General features: G+C 32.0%; 1 protein-coding gene across 1 annotated transcript in view; it reads left to right on the forward strand.

Moving 5' to 3' along the window:
• LOC124364485 (signal transducing adapter molecule 1) overlaps positions 1 to 21,869 on the forward strand; it is a 35,172-nt gene extending 13,303 nt beyond the window's left edge. Inside the window, exons 2-11 of the mRNA XM_046820016.1 lie at positions 1,123 to 1,283; positions 6,726 to 6,980; positions 7,627 to 7,699; positions 9,416 to 9,625; positions 10,143 to 10,259; positions 10,411 to 10,510; positions 14,559 to 14,632; positions 17,729 to 17,916; positions 20,623 to 20,798; positions 21,400 to 21,869. Coding sequence (XP_046675972.1) covers positions 1,123 to 1,283; positions 6,726 to 6,980; positions 7,627 to 7,699; positions 9,416 to 9,625; positions 10,143 to 10,259; positions 10,411 to 10,510; positions 14,559 to 14,632; positions 17,729 to 17,916; positions 20,623 to 20,798; positions 21,400 to 21,493 — 1,448 coding nt within the window. The 3' untranslated portion in view covers positions 21,494 to 21,869. The remainder of the gene's footprint in view (positions 1 to 1,122; positions 1,284 to 6,725; positions 6,981 to 7,626; positions 7,700 to 9,415; positions 9,626 to 10,142; positions 10,260 to 10,410; positions 10,511 to 14,558; positions 14,633 to 17,728; positions 17,917 to 20,622; positions 20,799 to 21,399) is intronic.

A 21,869-nucleotide genomic window follows, 5' to 3' on the forward strand; every position in this document is an offset into this window, starting at 1 on the left:
AATTGAAGATGCCACCGCACAAATCAAAAACAATCGTGTAGCGTTGCGGAGGATAACTCGATCAGTCAGAAAAGCGAGCTGCTAAGTGTATTGAAGTACAAGGACTGATTTTTGAACACCTGTTATGAAAGTGGTACGTAGTATTATAAGCTTTAGATGAAAAACAATAATTTATTTAAAACTTAATTTAAATGGCATCCTAATAAATCTTATGTGTAGGCTACTCTATGTCATTAAAATGCGGTTTTCCTTTGCTTTGGAATTTCTTGCTTGGTAGAATGTTTGTTGTAAAAATTAAATTCCAGAAACTAATACTTCGCTGTATAATAGCCGTGTGGCACATAATTTTATTCAGAATTAAATTTTCTGCAAGTTTTCTTTGTAAAAATGTGGGTCTTCAATGCCTATTTAACAAAATATTTGTCCGTTAAACCTTAAAAAAGTGTTTTTCAAAATTATTTTATTTCTGTTTTTTGTAGTATAACAACAAAAAAACTAAATGAGATACAGCTATGAGATGAACTTTATTCAATTTCTCATCTAAAAATCCGTTAGAAAAAGTTGCATTCGCCTATAAATATCTCTTCATAAAAACACACGGCAAATCATCATTTGACCTCCTGCACACCACAATTTTTGGTGAAATCTTCAATTGGCCATAACCCAGTAAGGAAGCATGTTTATATGAACTTTTTTCTTTATTTTTTATAGTACAATCAGCTCAGAAAGTGCCGGTAACACTAACCGAATCACCCTGTATATATTCCTCCTATAAAAATTGTTTAGATTGTAGAAAATGAAATAAATTTTTTTTGCGTATCCCCCCATGGTAAATTATAGTATATTAATCCTTAACCCAAGAGCTGGCTACTAAATTACCTCTGTTGGCCCATTTTTCATGTTTTGCAAGGGTATTTTATAAAAAGAAAGAAATACTAAAAGTTATTTGATTATGCATTGTCATATATCCATACTTTATAACAGTATGTATTTTTGCTTATTCAAATTTGTTTTTAAATAGACATTTTTCTAAATGTTTGATTTTTTCAAATCTTGTTTATTTACTTGTGGTATACACTCCCATTGGTTTATACAGCACTTAATCTTGTATCTTGCTTCCAGAAAAGGCAACAGATGAGAAGAACACAAATGAGGAATGGAGTGTTATAATGGAGGTTTGCGATAAAGTGGGCAACTCCTCAGTGCACGCAAAGGAGTGTCTTCGCTCCATCGTGAAACGGCTCAACAACCCTGATCCTCACATTGTCATGCAAGCCATCACGGTGAGTTGTGCACTAAGCAAGTCAATAATGTAATAATTGCAATGAAATATGTGATTCGTTCGCACAATAAATAAAGTGAACAGTTTCTTTTAGGTCCTCATTGTAACACACTGTTTCTGGATATTTTTAAGTTATAAGGGCTGCTAACTTATGTCTTTGCATTTGTTTCTTGTTAGCAGATTGGTAAATGCTCTGTTTGATTTATTTACCCTGGTTTAAGATAAGGGTATAATAATTAGAGATGTGGTTAGAGTAGGTTAATACATTTGCAGAACAGTTATGGTTAGGTTATATTTTTAATCTTATTAACAACAACAAAAAACATACAAAAGTAAGTGCGGTCATATAATGAATACATAGGCCTACTTATTTGGATTCAGTCCTACATACACATTTTTAAATTCATTTTTGTTTTCCCGTAAGACTATAGAACTAAGTCGAAAACTTTAAAAGCAGAGTAAGGAGAGGTGGAACTGTATGAGTTTGCCCCTAAGCAAGGGTGGATTTGCTAGTGATTTTCGGAGGTGCTACCTTGGTTTTAAATTATTATTGTCTACTTTAACAGATGATTTTCATTTTGATACCCCATAAAAATTTTTTTAGAAAGAAATTTACTCAAACTCAAAGTTTAGGTCATTAAGTTCATTTTATATTTTTGTGGTTACAATACAAGAGTACTTTTTTACATAAAAACTTCCTTTTTTTAATCTTGGAGGGGACCATGGTTTCTAGTGTACTGATAAAAATAGTTCAGGAATAACCTATCCTCTTTATAAAGTAGACTCAGAGTCTGACTTATTAAACCATGCAGTTACTGGTTCTCCCGTAGGACAATGAGAAAATAATTCAATTCTCAGTTCATGCTCCTGAAGAACAATGTACTGCACTATTGTTTAAAAGTTCTTTTTAACTATCTATCAATACATTAGAGCTGTAATGTTACAGTTGATTCTATTTGTGTATTATTTAATTGTCAATACATTGGAGTTCTATAGTTACAGTTGATTTTGTTTATTTGTGTATTATCTAATTATATAATACTTCGCTGAATCAGTGTATTAAACTCATACATAAAGCATTTATCAAACACATGTTTTTTGTTACAGTGCTCTGGTATAAAGTATTTTATTAATAAAGCATTCATTAAGTTAAGTATTCGTATAAATTATTCCATTAAATTTTAATGGAAATGGGATGGGAAACACTTATACGATGAACAATAATACAATAGCAATACGATGAACATTTAACACAATACATTTAGGTCAAAAGGAGAACTTGTGGTAGGTACATTCATTAGGAATGAAACATAAGGAATACACAGCAACACTCAACGATACACTGATTTACAATAAAGAAAAGGATCATATAAAAAATCAAGTATCAAAATAATTGATTTAAAACAATTAATACGCAGAACGAGTGAATAATTTGGTTTGTAAAACATAACCAATATTATACTGATAATAAATGGACACGTTGATTAGGTAATGGGGACTATCACAGTTTAGGGTGGGGGCGACTGAGGGCGTACAGGTAACCTGCTTTCACTGAAAAAAATATATCCCACAATGTAGATAACATTTTCCATTTTAAAGGAAGTGCTGCAAATTATATGTATACTTGCTCACTTTGTTTTGTAATTTATGTAAAATTCATAGTATGTTTAAGTCAAGTCCACATTTAGGTACTTATATGTTTCTGTGTCGTTTTTTTATATGTTTAATAGATTTAATGTACAAACACTTATGTATTGTTGGGAATAATTATTTGTCCTGTTTATTTGATTTGACAGTTATGGTTAAGAAAATGGGTGTTTTTCTGTGATGTTCGGTTTTGTTAAAATTGAGTTTTTTCAATTATCACATTAAAAAATATACATTACACACTAGTATGTATAAGTGTTTATAATAATACTCAATCCAGTCATGATATGATTTAAGATGGCCAAGTGGTTTAATCAATGTTTAATTTTAAAATCAAAGTTTTCTTTATATACATCTCAGATTTTCATGTCTTATTTCCTTGGGTTTTCTGTTATGTAAATATAATATACCAAATTGTAAAGATATGTGTTGTTACATGTAAAATCTTTATTGATCTATAATGTGTGTTTTGGTTGTTGATCAAGTTATTAATGTATTATGATACAATGTATTTGGAATTTAAATTTGGGATACGAATTTTCATCTCCATGTTTGTATCTTTAATAAATAGTGTTGTAGTATGTGTTTATATGTTTTTATTCTTAGATTTACCTCTCAAATAGCTTCGGCTAGAAGGGATAAAAAAGAAATACATTGTAAACAAATGGTTATTCTTGAATAAAAAAGTTTGAATTTGAAAAAAATAAAATGTCTAATTCACTGATTTCCTATAGTGTTAAAAGTTATCTTTAATATAATCAAATTTATTGCTCATAACATTCTCTGATCACTCTAAAGCATTTACAGGTGTAAATGTCATTAAATACACATACTATTTTTTACAACAAAGATAAGTAAAACTTAAATATAAAAAGAACTATTGTTCATGTTAAAATAAATTTGTTAATAATAATAATAGCCAATAGTTAGGCAACAAAACAAAGTGACTGAACCATTCACTTATACTGTATATGTTTTTACTGCACTCTAATTATAACCTCCTAGTGTATTTACATTTATATAACAGTGAGTAAGTTATGTGCATTCTTGAAAACTCCACCACAAAAGCTAGACAAGATTGTTTGTCAGATCACGGGTCTGAAAAGAAACTGTGATAAGATAATTAACATCTGAGTCATACACATGGTGTTTACACTGTGACCTTGAGCATGATGTGAACCAATATTAGTTTGTCTGTAGAGACATCTCTAGCAATCTGTTTGGCGCAGTGGACCTTGACAAGTCAGAATCTTATCATACATAAACATTTGTCATATATTCCAATACTTCCTAGTTTAAAAATATTTTTGTTAAACTCTTGTGAGTGATACTTCTTGTATTTTTATCATGGCCAATACTCTAAAGACACTAACTGTAACGATAAGACCTATGTATTGTACTTAGACTATGATCTATAATATAATGTTTACTGTCATATGAACATATATTTTCTTAGCTAAGGTTCACCTTATATTTATTCTTGACTGCAAATGACCTAACATAATAAACATAACTTTGTGAATTTAACTTCACATACCCTATCAACCCTCTAGGCCCTGACTCATTTCCCTAACCAAACTGACTGTAAAGTACATTCACCTACTCTGCCCAAAGGCCAACATCTATCTGAGCACAGACTGAGAGCAAAGCCGGTTGCCACACTGACAGAATTCTCGACTGACTTGCCTATTGAGATATTATGAACTGACAAATCAGTATTTTTTAGTATATAATTTCTTTAATCATGGGTTGATAATTCTTTTTTATTTTTAACCAAAAGCATATAAAAAGTACAAAATGTAAGTGGGGTTATTATAATGTGCAAATACTTCCGTGTATAACCTTAAAATTAAATATTATTACGGTAGAGCGTCGATTATCCGAAAGTCGGTCATCCAAAACGTCGGTTAACCAAAAGCCAAATCCCTCCGAAATTTAACGATTGGTCCGCCCTATCCGACTTGGATTGTATATTATGGTTATGAAGGCTCTTATTATTGCCGGATACTAGATACTGTGTGCTCTTGTGCATGCCTACCACTTGTTCCTTCACATCGTTGATATCGGTTATATTGTTGAAAATCATTGAAAAGTTCATATTCATTGATATAAATATATAGTACAGTGGAACCTGGCTAATTCGAAATCTTCTTTAATTCGAATATTTATGTTGGTCCCTAGCATTTTCTATATAAATAATGCAAAAATATTGTGGTTAATTTTATTTTGGATAATTCGAACTTTTTATTCGAACCCGATGCTGATTTTAAAGTGGAAAGATTCGCGAAAAGACGCTGGTACTCTCTTTCTAATCACAAGGCACTTGCTTCAAGCCCATTGGACACAGATCTAGTTACCCTCCGCCCGGCCGGCCGGCTCGGCCCTATGCTTCCGCACCTATTGTTTTGTAGACGTGACTCATCGCGACTGGCACAAGTTGCGCTGCCTGCAAGGCGATTCCATCCCCACCCACTCCACTCCCATGTCGTCGCCTCGTAATCCTCGAACATACAAAACTGTCTTTGGCTCAGAAAATAGCGGCAATCAAAGAAGTAGAGAAGGGGGTTAAGAAAAAATCTGGGATTGCCAAGGACTTTGGAATTAATTCCTCCTAACACATTGTCCACCTACTTAAAGAATAAAGAAAAAATTCTCGGGAGTGAAAGTGAGAACATTAAAGACCAGAAAAGGTTAAGGGAGCCAGAAAATCCAGATTTGGACAATTGTGTTTTAAAAGTGGTTCAAACAAACTAGGGATCAGAAGATTCCAGTGAGTGGTCCTCTCATAAGAAGCAAAGCTGAACAATTTGCTACTGAATTAAATACAGAATTTTGAATTGAATGCTACAATGTAATACGGTTTAATCCATATAGTATATAACCAATGCCTCTATGTATAGTGTATTCGTAGAAATGCTAAAAAAATAATTTATTGTCATGCCACATAACTAATAATTAAGTTTTTCATAAACAGGATTCTTTATACAACAGTGTTTCGTATTCATTCATCTGTCATAAAATTAGTTTATAAACAATACACCCCAAAACACTTTCTATTTGAATATAATACAATGAAATTCAACATAATTTCATTAAAGTTTAAAACTTTTAGTTTATCACAGATCACCACTATGGTCTAAAGTGTTTTTTTTTTTTTTTTTTTTTTTTTAGAAATAAACTATTGCAAAGGGATTCAATGTTAAAGTTTCAAATGGTATTGCCTTGTTGCATTTACGTGAATGGGCCATAAACTGTAGGGCAGCGGTGTCGGTGATACATTCCACTTCAGACTAAGTTATGGCTAACCTAAACTATGTATCTGAAAAAAGTTAAATCTAAAATTAACTTCAGTTCATTCAGAAAAACTTTCCCGCTGGTGGAAGTTTCCTGACCAAATAATTTTAAAAAATCCTCACATACAAACTTTTTTGTATCACAATTTTGGCACAGTTAATTTTAAAATATATTTTATTGAAGAAAAAAATAAAACATTGAAACTTAATACATCCATTAGCATTGGCATAAACAGGAAAATAGATCTGCAAAGTTTCAGAATTTTATTTGTACAGGAAGTTGGTCTAACCATAAGTTGATTGTCTAGCGAGAATTAAACATTGCCGTCCGTGACGGATCATGGATCATTGGAGAGTCAATGTTTTTATTTGGTTAGTAGGGCAACGACAGGGCCGAACCTTCAGCGCCCGTACTGAACAAAATACATTTTGATTATAATATAAGAGCTGTCATCACTTTTATAGTATATCAAATGTAAATCATGTAAATGTGGATTTCATAGCTACTGGACGCCTGTGTGAACAACTGCGGTAAGACATTCCATCTGGAGGTGGCATCACGAGACTTTGAATCAGAGCTGCGCAAGTTGCTGACGAAGAGCCAGCCGCGTGTGGCGGAGAAATTACGACAACTGCTTAAGAAGTGGGCAGAGGGAGAGTTCAAGAGTGACCCCCAGCTGGGTCTGATCCCCTCGCTGTACAACAAGCTGAGGCAGGAAGGCCAGGATTTCTCTTCATCCTCTGATCCCTCCACTAAAGTAAGATACTCTCAACCTATATATTTAATTTGAGACAAAGTATCTTCTTGTGAAAATATTCAATATGACAAAATATAGATTTATAGCTCTTCCAAATCAAATAATATAAAACATATTTAATAGATTATAATAACACACTGCAAATATACTAAATCAACAACTTTTAAGAATAAACTGAAACTTTCTTCTAAATATTTACTTACGGTTCAGTCAAATAACATATTCCCAATCTTTCAATTTATATGTGCTGTTATAAAGTCACTTTTATAATATTGTATGTATGTAAAAAACTGAATTCTGTAGCAGTAGCTTTTTAGTGTACTGTAATTAGGAGAATTCTACTTTATATTTAAAGCATGTTTAGGGAAAGGAAGTTGTGAGTGGTATTTTCAATATAGTAAATGTAATTTTATTAGAAACACATCCGTCAATTATAAAGAAACCCTTTAGGTTGGACCAATAATTTATTTCCAAATACTTTGAGAGGAAAACCAACAGTGATGCATGATCATCTACTGATTAGATTTATGAGAATTGTACAAGGAGATTAAAGTGACATGAATAGCGTGATGGACTTATTGTTGCTGATTAGATACTAAGCTCACCTGATCTGCCGTTGTAGTTGAGTGTTGATTGCCTGTTTCAGTCAACGAGGGGAACTGTCCCGAAGGACCCCAACGCAGTCTCTAGTCAGCAAGAAGTGGACGATATTGCTAAAGGTAAGTCTATTGCTGGTAGTATTGTCTCCACCCACTTTGCTTGTGTATTGATGTCCATATAGAAATACATTTGGTTGGTTGTGCAATAGTTGACTATTATTAACCCTTTGACTGATAATAAGAAACTCCCAAATACACTGGTTTTTGTCTTTGCGTAGCATATGTTTCAGATATCAAAAAATGTGCTAAAAATTATACACTTACCAGAGTGTTGTTTTTTATTTGTACATAAATAGAAAAATTTACATTGATAATTTTTTGTTTTCTAGGTTTTATATAGCTTTTTCATGATTTGAGATGCTAAGATGCTATAAATAAAAAATATGGACAGTTTTGTAGTTAATAAAAAGGTTGTAACGTATATATACTTATTTACAACACAAAAAAGCTTTTTTGATAAAAATGTAAAGTAATTACTTCTTCCTTTTTTTACTCGTCATCACTGGAGTCGGTTCTCTCCCTCTTCCCTGAATGTGTAGGCCTAGGGTAGTGCTCTAACTTGTGGTAACATGTAGGATGGATCGCACAGTTACAACTGGGACACCAGGAAACGCTTTTCTTTCTTTTTACACTTATGTTATCAGCGCAAACAACACAAATTCTAATTTCATTGACTGAGACGTCTTTCCATTTTTTTATTCTAGAAGATGTTTTCAAATTGTTGGAATCTCTTTTTTCTGAAATTTGCCTTTACAATATGCATTGGTTTCTTTTACCAGTAATTCCCATATGAAATTGGTAAAGTATAAGTAAGGGATAGGACTTGACAGTTTCTTATCCCTGGATTTCTTACCCAAAATTCAGCCTCGATATTCAGCTTTGGTTTAGGCAGCAGTACGCGTATCCATGCTGGTGTTTGGTGAATTCTTTTGGCAAGAGGAATATCAGATAATGAATTGTCAATTGTCGATTTGTTCACAATCCAACTCACATTCCACCAGTTCATAGTCATCCAGATTGCTCGACAACAAATGTGACAAAGAAATATCATCTGGCACTTCATTGCCAATTTGTCACTTTCATCATCAAAACTAATATTGTCATTATCCAATAGTTCCATGTATAACACTTGAACAACAAGGACCACCCATTTCAAAACAAAATAAACAACTAGACTATATAATAACCTAGCAATAAAGAACGCCAAGACTGAGCAAGGCGCAAACCATCCAGTGTGTTATCAGCTGCGTAGTCTGTCAGCCGTATGCTGTGTGGTCTTTGGATCGATAACAGCTGACAATGAGTAATAATACGAACATAAACTATATAAAATGAATTAGTAGTTATGAGTAGAGAATTCAACTGGTGCAAATTATGTCTTTATAACTTAAACAGTTTTCGCGTAAATAATGGAAAGTTGACCGACGGCTGTGCTGTCTTTATCAGTTCTCATAAGCGGTTAAGTGGTATTAATGAAACGTCTGTGCCATCGGTCAGATCAGTCGGAGAGATAAATAATTTGTTTAAAATGCTATTACATTATCAACCATAACAAGTTTAGAGTTATTCCTTAATATAATTAAAACATTTTAATTTTAATGATGAGAGAAGAGACATTGATGATTTTGGGTTCTAAATGTTAAATTAATTATTAGAGTTAGGTATAAGGGATTACATTATAAAATGGAACTTTCTGACAGCTTTCTTGATGGCTAAAATGAATTTGTTTCACTAGAATTGAAACAAAATTAATGTGCATTTTTAATTGTTTTACAGCCATAGAGCTGAGTCTGAAGGACAGTCACATGTCCCCAAAGGCACATAGCGGAGGCACAGGCACAGGGACTGGTCTTGGTGGTGGCGGTAGCCTGTATCCCTCCACCGCGCTGGGGGCCCCTGCCACATCTGAGCCCCGCAAAGTCCGGGCTCTCTACGACTTTGAGGCAGCGGAGGACAACGAGCTGACATTTGTTGCTGGAGAAATAGGTTGGTACAGTTGAAATGCTTGAATTCTTAAGTTAACACTGGTTATATGATTATGGTTATCCAGCTAATTTATTAGAAGTACAGAATTTCCTCTTTTACCAAAATAGAATATAAAACTTGAAGAAGAAAGTTATTTTCACGTTCGCCTAACAATAATGCTGTAAATATTTCCCGAAACAGTGCTAAACTTATGATTCTTAGTCCCTAGTTAGTTCATTCTGATAATTTGTGTTAAAAGTGTTATGTTATGTCCAAACTATATTACTTTGCTTACTCTAAACATTACTTGAAAAACACTTGTTGAGATGTTGCTCCGGCCAGTTCAGGCTAGTAATATTAATTTGTGGTTATATCAAACCATCGTTTGTTTCGATATAACTAAAATTTTAAATAAAAATTTCCAAACCTTAATCTTTAAGGAACTTAAATGTAGTGGTGAATCGTGGATATCATAAATACAGGTTTTGTTCTGTTTATATAGAAACAAAGGACTCTGACTTGTCTTTTCATGTTACAGTTCACCTGATGGATGACTCGGATCCCAACTGGTGGAAAGGCTACAATCAGAGGGGCGAGGGATTGTTCCCTGCAAATTTTGTCACTTTAGATCTGTCTGTTGAGCCGGAGAAGTTCAGTAAGTGTTGTCTTGTGTAATTCTAACATTTTCTTTGGATTAAATTTCTCTGGTGTAGATAAGGTGTTGAACAGTGTAATATTATTTCAGTAAGTAAACTTATTAGTATTATTAATAAAATATATTCCTTAATATTCATATTACTTTGCAGAGGAACCTAAAAAAGCAGTTCAGTTCAATGAGATGGTCCAGGTGAAGACATTGAAACCAGCTCCAGAACAAGTAGAGATTGAGGAGGACAAGATAGATAAGTAAGATGTGAACTTAATTTGTTAGTTTTAACTTCATATTTTTTATTCTTGGCAGAGTATTTACAAAAGCAATTAGGTTACAGAAAGTGATTTAATTAAATTCAATAATTGTAAATTATAGTGCATAAAAATGTCTAGAATATTTGTGAAAATGCATAGTTGCTTCTTTTCTGTATTAATTAATTTCTGAATTGATTTGTAAAACCTGACTAAATTATTGCATCCATAATTTAATTTGTAGTAATCACTCAAAATCAATGTGGAATAGTGTACTTAATACTCCTAACTTCAATCCAAATAAACTAGTTTCTAATTTCATTTTAATTAATCCACATGTCTTGTCAACATTACAAAAACAATGTAAAACTGCAACTGTTGGCATTTATATAATTGAACATATAAATTGAGCTACTATACAACACGATAGTCTATATTCTGAAAAATATTTCTTATGTAAAATTAATATTCTTTGGTAATAAAAACATGTCTATTCATTTTTTTACATGACATTAGTGCCCTTGAGAGTTATGCAATACAAATCAAATCCGTAATTAAAGATAGTGAACAAGAATTGCCAACAATAAACTTTTGAAAGTAGAATCAACCCATTCTTACCTACGAGTACATATTAAAGCAACAATTTATTCTTCTATTTCTAAGATGATCACTATGATAGTTGTCCACATGCTATTATCAGAATCAAGATTTATGGTTATATATAAATATATTATCTGCAGGTAGGGAGGATAGCCTATTAATCCCTCTAACGATCTTTGACCTTAAATTTTAACGCAACTACTCAAAGCGTTAAAATCATTCAATACAGAAGAAACTGTAAAAGATTATTTTTTATTTCTCTCCCACACTTAACCCTTTTAGTGCTATAGCGTCTACGTTGTAGACGCTGCGTTTATGTCGAAAAGTGCTAGCGTCTACGTCGTAGACGCAGCGTATTTTTATATATATTGGTTCAGTTTATGCAAGTTACTGGCTGCAAACGATGACAGTTCATCCAAAAGCCATAGAGTAACGATATTTGTATATTTATTTGCCGACGACCAGCTGTTTATACGTCATTGACGTGAAATAAAAAGGTCAGTTCAGATGTTTACGTTGCGAGCGAACTGATGCTGTGATTTGTTTACTCTGTTTTATCTTATTTTATTCATTAAATTGTGTTATAATTGTAAATTACTACTTCATTACTATTCCAAATCATTGCATTACTTCATTTTTCATTTGTGTTTTCGGAGTGTGTTATATTTTACTAAGTTACAATGTCTAATAAGAACATTGCAGGTTATGATTAGTTACTTCACCTTTTTTATAGTTTTATTACTGAATAAAACAATTATTTAGGTAAAAAAAGTGTTAACTGTGTTTGAATTTCTTCTTTTATAAATAATAATAAAGTTAGTAAAGCGTTTATGCTAATAATAGTAAGTGTATTACTTTTTTTCTTAAGCATTTCAAACATTAAGCCTATATGTAGGGCAAAATTTGGCGCGGACAACTTATTATATTTTTAATCCACACTTCTTATTTGTTGTGTAAAAATAAAATCAAATATATATAATTTTTTTAGTTTTAGTTGCTCTTTCCGATGGTAGCCTCAGAAAAATAATATAAAATTGTTTACATACTAAAATTGTATGCCAAAGTGAAAAAAATTATAAAAAACATTTATATTATAAAGAAAATTTTTGTTATAACAATCCAAATATGTACAAATGTATGTTTTTTTATTTATTTCGGTGTATTGTTTAATTATCTTCAATACAAACAAAATGTAATAAGATATGACCTCAAATAAGGAAATAGTAAGGAATTTACTAAAACTCTTGCATATATGCCCTAAAATGCATAGCACTCTTGAGTATGGCAATGCGCCAGACCCCTTAGCACTAAAAGGGTTAATAATAATGTTGGTAAAAAAACAACTCAGCTTTGGTTTTCCAGTGGAGATATTTGTTTTGGCATAATCTGAATAAAAGGAATGGTTTTCGGGGTAAATAAAGTAACTGTCTATCTGTATTATCAAACAGACTGATGTTCACAAAATTGTGTTTAGTTATTAAGTACTAAGAACCATACTGTAAAACATTTTGAACTAGTTGAAGATCAGCAGGTGATCTATTACCTGCACTCATTTTATGCGAAAAGGACCAAGCAGGTGATTCATCACTCGCTTTTCTAGTTCATCATATTTTTTCCATAATCTGACCGATATTTGTTTTGTACTTAGTATCTGTAGAGTGTCTGATATCATTCCTTGCAATCATGTCTCATACAATATAACTTGTGTTGACTATATGCCAAGATATATGAACAGCTGTTTGTTTTCTATTGTTGCTTTTGTAACAATAGAAAATGATAATTCGTTTGTACTTAGTATCTGTAGAGTGTCTGATATCATTCCTTGCAATCATGTCTCATACAATATAACTTGTGTTGACTATATGCCAAGATATATGAACAGCTGTTTGTTTTCTATTGTTGCTTTTGTTCACTTGTCTCCCTCATTGTTAAGATGTTTAGTTAGTCTTTGTTTAGTATATGATAAATACAGTTATTCTTGTAGTGCCATACTCAACTCTAGTGTTTGTTTTTAATGTTATACAAGGATTATCTGGAAACTAAGATCCGTTTCGCAGTAACTATTCAAGTAGCGAGCGCACAGAGCAATGCGTGTGCACGCCGACTCACAGTATGCCTTGCATACGAAATGAATCCATTTGCAGTAAAATCATTGTGGAGTGCTGTTTACTGTGCAATTTTAAGATGTTCAAAACCATTTATCAACCCGCCAACTGTGAAGTATGATCAGTTATCCAGTTTTTGACAGCTAGGAATGTTCCAACAGTGGATATTTGTAGACAGATAAGTGATATGTACGGCACTAAAGCGATGAGTGAGAGCTTTCAAAGATGGAGGAAAATATCCATGACAAACCGCAATCTGGCCGGCCATCAGTGATCACTTAACATTTGATCAATGTTGTTGATCAAAAAATTTGTGAAGATCTGCTATTTACCTTTTCATCATTAGCATTGGAATTCCTGACTCCTTTGCATAAAATTGTCTGAACATTTCAAATTCCGTAAAATGTGCTCATATTGAGTTTCCAGTCCTCTTACTAGGGAACTCAAAATGAGAAGAATGGGTTGTGCTCTTGAGTGACTTTACATTGTTGTTATTTATTTTGTATAAGAAATGGGATCTTACTTTCCGTATGACTCTCGTTTTACTTTATATAATGATCATAAAGTAAGTTTTATATTATTTATTCTTTTGCCTTAAATTACACTTTTACCAAAAAAATTGTGTTTTTGGTCTAAAAAGTGTTGTTTTAATGGTGGTTAGAGATTTTGATTAAATTTTCATGGTTTGTTATTATGTATGAAATACAGTTAAATGGGTATATAACAACAATATTATAACATTGACTTAATTGAAATAGTTATGAAAATGCAGAAACATTGAAATACTTTGTCTCGTATGTAAATTTCCTTCTTTTTGTTATAATTATATTTCAGCGATATTTATTTAAAATGAAAGGACGCTCTTTGAATTGCGTGTTTAGTCTAAGATCTATGATTAACTCTCTCCAACGTGAATGACCAATATCGATCAAATGTGCTCCAACCGCCTCCCTTATTAACAACCAGAATCGGCCAGTAATACTTAGTTAAATTTGTTGTCGTGTTCCCTGTTTTACAACTAGCTGTGTCAACTCTTCATTGGACGTAACATGACTTGTTGATTATTCTAGTATTTATTGATTTTGTTTTAATATGAAAAATTAGTTTGTTTCATGTTATGATGTGAATTTTGAAGCTTCATAAAGTGTAAGCAATAAAGTCAAAATCAATATCCAGCAACATGCTAGCTTTATTGATAATGATATTGTGATACAAATTCATATTCTCTATTATTCTTATCTGTATTAAAGAAAAAAAAATTAATAATCTAAAGTTGATATGTCAAACATAAAATTACTTAGGTTTAAAAACAATTATAATGATTGAAAATGTGAACTGTGTCACAGGTTGCTTCATATGCTGCATGAAGCAGATCCCACAGACTTGGAAAATGATCCGGAAGAGCTAATTCAACTTGAAGGTAGGTTTAGTGTAAAATAATGTAATTTGTATTTGCAGTGTTTTGATGTATGTGAAATATAAAACTAAAATATGATACAGGGTGCTTAAACTTAACCTTTCCAGCGTTATTGACGCGGATCCGTGGAGGGCCACTACAAGCTCAAAACGTTATTGCCGTGGATTCGCGTTTTTGCATTATTTTCTTACTGCTATGTTAGTTGAATATTTTGCTGCTAGATGGTTCTAGTAGTCATGCGACATACGGACGGGTTGCCCTGCCTCGAATTCTGTTACAATGGGAGTGGCAGTTGCTTCTAATTGGCCAAACACTGTCTAGCGGGCGTGGCCCCGCGCCTTTCACAAAGTCATTGACGGGAGCTCCCGTCAAGGCATCTAGTCAGTTAGTTAGTGAGAAGCGTCCGGTACACGCATATGTATTTCGGTTATCGCTAATTTTCTGTTGTGTTATATTCTTTTTAAAGTAAATTATTCATATTATATACAGCAGTTTCCAATATTTATTTAGTGTTTTTTTACCATTATTCGTATGAATGGCGAATCCAGACAATTCGGAATTTGAAGATTTGGTAATTCTGAGCAATTACTTGGTCAACCCCAAACTTTTTAATATTTTACTACGGTCATAAGGATATTATCAGAAAGCAAGAAACATAATTCAAGCCCCGCAAGGCTGTCCTATAGGTTGCCGAGCGATACGAAGGTTCAAAGTCCACGCGATAACAGTGGCTTACGGGAGACGCGTGGAATGTCAGTTGTGACAGCCCGCCACCAAATAAAAACTCTTTGTCTACTTTTGTATTTTTCTAATTTTATTGGTTTGTAATATAGTATATGTTTATCTATAAAACTGTGTTTCATTCCCCTACTTACTGAATAAATGATAAAAATATTAGTGACAACTACACTGCTATTCTACGATATTCTCAAAAGTTAAAAATTAGCCTAGTAAATCCAAAAAGAGCTAAACAAATTTTATTTACCGTTAAATAACTCTATTTTGACATACAGAAACGAAAATAAATTTAACTTTACACATTGGAAATTTTAAAAAATTGTAACTTTATCAAAGATCAGGTCCAATTTTTCATGACGCTTAAAGGGTTAATGCAGTGGCCTTTTGGTGGTGGTCTTTTGACCGTTACTGTCATCACTGCTTATTTTTACAAGTTATGGATTGGGTAATATTTTAACGTGCAGTTAAAAACCACAATACATTGGGTGATATTTTACTGCAAGTTATTAATGCTAGTTTTATAAATAATGTTTAATTATTAGGTAGATTTCATATTTTTGGTTATAATACAGTTTTGTCTTATCATGTTGTTATAGGCTAATCTTTAAAGTATAAACAAAGTGAATTTATTACTTTGTGGAACAACAAAATAGTTTTTATTAATTATTATAAATATTAATTGCCCTAAAGTTGATAAACTGTTATATAGTGACAATGATAGTTATTAATAAGAAATATTGTCAGTTCACACATATTGTGATTAATTATTGTAATTTTTTGCCCTGAAGTTAATAAAACTGTTGTATAGTGACTGCAAACTATTGTCAGTCCACACATTTCTATACAGTTGCTGAATAAGAATATAGAAACAATTGTTGGTTTTAAAATAATGTTGCTATTTAAAAGTAAACGTGAGCTTAGTTTCTTTGAAACAATGCAGTTAAAGACCTACAGCAATAATTTTGTTTAATTGTTATATCATTATAACTTTTCAGCCAATTTATAATAGCTTTTTTATGTATTGTTGCCAAAATGTACTAGGCTGTATCAGAAGAGTACTATATAAATGCATGATTTTTTTATCCTATTTGTGTGTGGTCAACACAACCAGTATAAAATGAATTTGTGGTTATTCATACCATACCTCCTTCAAAAAGAAAAGAAAGTTTTTTTTAATAAATTGTATTAAGCAGAGATTAAATATTTATATTTGAAATCATGTGAGCTAAGCTCTAATTTAAACATTGCTGACAGTTCAAAAAATTAAATATTATTTTATAATGGAGAGGCTTACAATAAAGGACAAGTTTGTTCCATCTTAATCCTTATTTTCTTTTTCTCAAATTTACATACGTACTGTGTGTTAAAAAATTAGTTTTATGGAACAAATTCCTGTCTGTGTTTACGTTTTTCTGTCTATGGTTACTGCTTGAGAGGCTGTATGGATAGTCTTTTTTTTCTTTATAATTGTAACTTGTAATATCTTCCATGCATTAAAGAATTTTTTATTTTTATTTAAACATGCAACAAAAAACTTTTTTACCATATAACATTGGATGCCTTATAACATTATAAACCACATTTTCATAAAAGCTATCATCACTGTAGATCTGTTTCTTTAAGTATAATTTATTATGTTTTATGTACAAATGTATTGATTTTTGTAGATTTATGCAAATATTTAATCATTCTCAATTCTTTCTACTTCTATGTATACAGGAAATAAAGAAGTATTTTAAGGCCAGAAACAAATTATACATTCAATCTTGAAGTCAGCTTTGTAATTGCTGTTATGATAGAAAACACTCCTTAAACTTAAGAAATTACATGACATGAAAGTGGTATTGACTTTTTATAATTTGCTATTACAGGGCTATAAATTTAAGTAAATATTATAAAGTACAACATAACAAATGAGCTTCAACTATTATGTCAATCAATCCTGTTATATTATTTCAACAGTCATTCTTTATTTCAACTATAGTATCTCCATATAGAGTACTTAAGTTTAAATAAAAAGGAGATGGTAGTTGAACCGTTTACTTAGCACAGTATATATTTGAAAGTTTTAGTTGTTATAAATTTATTAGTTTTTGAACAAATATAATAAATGGAATAAAGTACAAATATAGGTGGCATATTGTAATTAGAGAATGAGACATGGTCAACAAATAAGAAGGGGGGTATCATGTAGTAATATGAAGCTGAGCCATGTATTGTTTACTGATAACTTGTACAATGTTACACTGCTCGGTGCTTCTTTTGTCTGCCTAATCTCTACCCAGATGTGTTGAATTGGACAACAACAGCTTGAATTGAAATGTATACTGGATGTATGTATTAATTGGATGTGGGTTACAGAACAAGTGAATGCTATGGGTCCTCTGATAGACTCGGAACTTGAGCGAGTGGATCGTAAACACGCTCAGTTGACGCAGGTCAGTTCCGGGCTGGTGGAGGCTCTCAATCTCTACCACATGCTTATGCGGGAGCCCTACCACACGCCCAAGCCTGCGGTGCCGTTCTCCCCCCCTCCACACCAACATCAGGTGAGATCTGTGCTGCTCTTCAGCTATCAAATTCTAAAACATGTTCTAATGTTTAAACATGTAAAAAGTAAAGAATTCAACACACAGGAAAAACAAGAAATATTGTACATAAAAAAACAAACGTTCCTGAACCCAGCATGTTTATCACCATTGGATTGCAGTACTTATCACCAGGGTACTCACATTTCATAAGATCTGATGATGGTCCAGCTATTCAGACTGACCCCTTTGCTCAGTTTTAGAAAGGTGCTGGTGCTTCCAGCTCTCTGAGGTTGTAGTAATGAATACTCAGTATTGCAAAGTTTACTTATAAGTTTAATTGTGGAAAAAAAACCTGCAAGCACCACTTTTAGATGTTAAAATCAAGTCTTGCCACGTTGCTGCCAAAATAGAGTAATAATTAACTAAAATGATATCTTGGAGGTGGACCTAGTGGTTCCAATGTTCTTTGGAATTTTGTACACAAACTTAGAACTTAATAAAACTTTTAGATAACTTCCCTTCATGTTGATTTCGACTCACCATCTTGGCTCGACATTGCAGCTGTTGTCACAGAAAGGAAGAAGGAATAAAAGTAGTCCTTAAAGAAGAATCATTCTAGGTCTCAAGAACTTGATGAATCTAAAGTTAGAGACAAGACGCGTGAGGTAGTGACCGGTGAGCTGTCGAATGGCTACAAAGTCCAAGTGTGCCATTTACGTTATTATTCCACGAAGAATTTAGTACCACGAACATCAGAGAAAAATAATACTAACCAGAATTACTTAACCCTGGAACTGGCCATTATTTTTCCCAAAATGGCAGGCACTTTTTGGTGATTTTGTAAGGGTTTTGTATTTTAATCACTGCTCATCTATTTTTTAAGATACAAACATTTTAAAAACATCAATGTCTTTAGAAATAGATGCAGTTTCCCAAAAAAATATTAAAGTTTGAATCATTGAATATATTTTTATTTTTTTACAAATTAACGTAAAAATATTAGTAAAGAATAAATTTTTCTCAAAATGTATAGCACCCTCTCAGGTAATATGAAAGTTTTTAGAATAATTCTAAAATATACAAAAGTTTGCTTATATACCTCAATTACAAATTACAAAAAATATTTAGGTAAAAGAAGTTTATTGGTACTTTTGGATAATATATCTATAAAAATTACAAAATCTGAAAAAAGTTTGTATAGCACTATTATGTATACCATTGTGACATTTTGGAATCTATTGGATGAATAAATATTTTTTTCTAAGAGATAAATATATGTAGAAGAGAAAAATATGATATTTATAGAAGTTTACATTGTATAAGATATTTTTATATGGCAACAAAATCTTTTTCTATTTTTACAAAAGTCAAAATTGTGAAATAAATGCCTAACTTTTTTAGCTAACAATTTTCTTTTCATCCAAATACTATTTATAAAGATAGAACGTTTATTGAAGTTTACAAAAATGTACAACAATGTATTTTTATCTCTATTATTTTTTTGTTAAAAAAATAAAACAAGCGATGGTCATAGAAATAAAACGCTAATACCTTCAGAAAAAGTAAAGAAAAAATACTTTTATAATAAATACCTTTGCATAAATTTAAATCAAAATTTTATTTTAATTAAAATTAAATTGTCTACAAAATCCAACCAATTCGCTAAAACTTAACCTAACCTCTACATTTTTCACTTCACTAATTAAAAACAAAAACAATAAACAAACTTTTATTTATACACACTAAATAACGAGAAGTCTAAAATATCCAAATAAATAGCAAGCAATACACTAATACCGGCAATGACGTAATAACAACAAAGAAATCAACACGGCAACCATGCGATGCGTTGTTCTTCTGTACTGGCTGAGTCGGTGATTGCGCAACAGAACAAAAATAAAATACTAGTTCATAGTCTTCGTTGTCTATTATACTGTTGCTTAGAGCAATTCTTCTTCTTTGTTTTGATATGATTTTCACTATTTCCAGACAACGGTAAATTAACAAAAATAACAAAATTTAATGAAGCTATTTTCGACGCATTAGGCATTTTGGGATTTTACAAAACACGAGCTTTTCAAACGCTTATTTTATAAACATTTATTTTCCTACTGGCTATTGAAAGGATGTTTCTGAAAGCCAAGAATACACTGTTTTAAATGACAACACTTACGATCGTGTAGAACGTAAACTCACGATAGGGAATTTTTACAAACATACGGTAATTTTAGCGTGTTCGGAAATTACGCAAACAAATGGCAATCGGAAATGTGAACATCCAAGTTTAGAATTTTATAATGAAAGATTTAACTTAACTATAGAGCGTTTTATGATATAATATGAAACCTTGAATCTTTATATTTACGTATGTTTTACTTTAAACAAAGTAAAAATAGACTTGCTGTGAGAGATCATATTACGACATAGTTAATGCGTCGAAAATAGCTTAGTGCCATTTTGAAACTGTAGTTAATGCGTCGATAATCGCTTAAAGCCAGTTGCAGGGTTAAAATATATATATTTTAAATATAAATTCAAATGTTGTGATAAGAGATATATTGCAAGGTGCGACAACAGCATTTCAAAGTTTTATATACATATATATATATATATATATATATATATATATATATATATAGCATTTTGTTCAGAAAATTATCAAGAGCATTAAGTGTTATCAGTGTAATTGTTATCAGTTATTAAAGCTTGTGTTGTGGTGTGCAGATGTACAATAGGCTGAGTGGACCACCCGGGCCGCCATTTTCACTACCACCAGGTCCTGACTATATGATGCCCATGGCCCCGGGCCCCTATTCCCTACAGGGCCTTCCTGTCTCAAGGCCAGAGGATCTGCCAGGACCTCCCTCGCTGCCTCCCCAGTCCATTCCCTACACCAACTGGTACAGTATAATTTCAATAATGTGATTCCTCAATATCACAATGTTTCTCGGTTTGTTAATGGTTTCATTTATCACCAATTGAAAATTATACCTTCCTAATGATATTAATGAAATGATTTAAATCATATTGAGATCTTATGTAGAGAATATGTTGTGCACTGACTGTTAAGGGCGTTTAACCTTCTTCAGTGTAACTTTTCTCAACTGCAAAAAATGGTATTAGAAAACTTGAATAAAAACTCATTGCAAAGAAATGGTATAGTGTACCAAACTTACGATGTATAGCTTGACATTTAAATATAATATACTGAAAATAGTAATTCATAGTGTACAACTAACATATCTAAGAATTTTACAGTAAACAAACTAATCCACATTATCATAAATATTTTGTTTTTAAGTTGCATTTTAATTACTAACTAATGAGTAATTACCTCACTCATACTTCAAGATTTAATGTACAACATGTAATATATCTTTATCAATCATATTTAATTATTTTTATGTTTTAAATAGTTATACAAGGTATATGTAGGTAAGGTGGTCATGTAAAAATAATATATGAAACTGTGTATAACTATCAATCTGACTTGTGTTTCAGCTACGGGCCCCCATTTCCCGGCAGTGGACACCCTCCCCCACAGAACATGCCCCCTCCCGGAGCCTTCCCCCCCAACAGTCAGCAGCCATTATGAATGTAACACATTTTGTAAATACTGTCGATACCGTGGGTAGTCTGTACAGCACCGCAGCAAGTTCATATCATCTCTGTTCTTCTTACTTTCTGTAGACAAACATCTTGCGATTCCACAACGAGAATTAAACAATGTTACCTTATTTTTATATGTGATTACATTGACCCGAGTGGTGTGTCGTCAACGGTGCATTTCGTTGTAACATTACGACCTGAGACCAGCTTCGCTTTGCGTTCCACACAGTAGGATATTGTACAGTAGCACGTCTCAAAAACTATTATTGTTTTATCAAATAAGCGATTGTGATTTTGTATACAGTTATTTTAAAGGTATAGTTTAATAATGATTCTTGAAATGATTATATTATATAACATAA

Source organism: Homalodisca vitripennis, chromosome 6 (genome assembly GCF_021130785.1).
Source record: "Homalodisca vitripennis isolate AUS2020 chromosome 6, UT_GWSS_2.1, whole genome shotgun sequence".
In the NCBI taxonomy this organism is placed as follows: Eukaryota; Metazoa; Arthropoda; class Insecta; order Hemiptera; family Cicadellidae; genus Homalodisca; species Homalodisca vitripennis.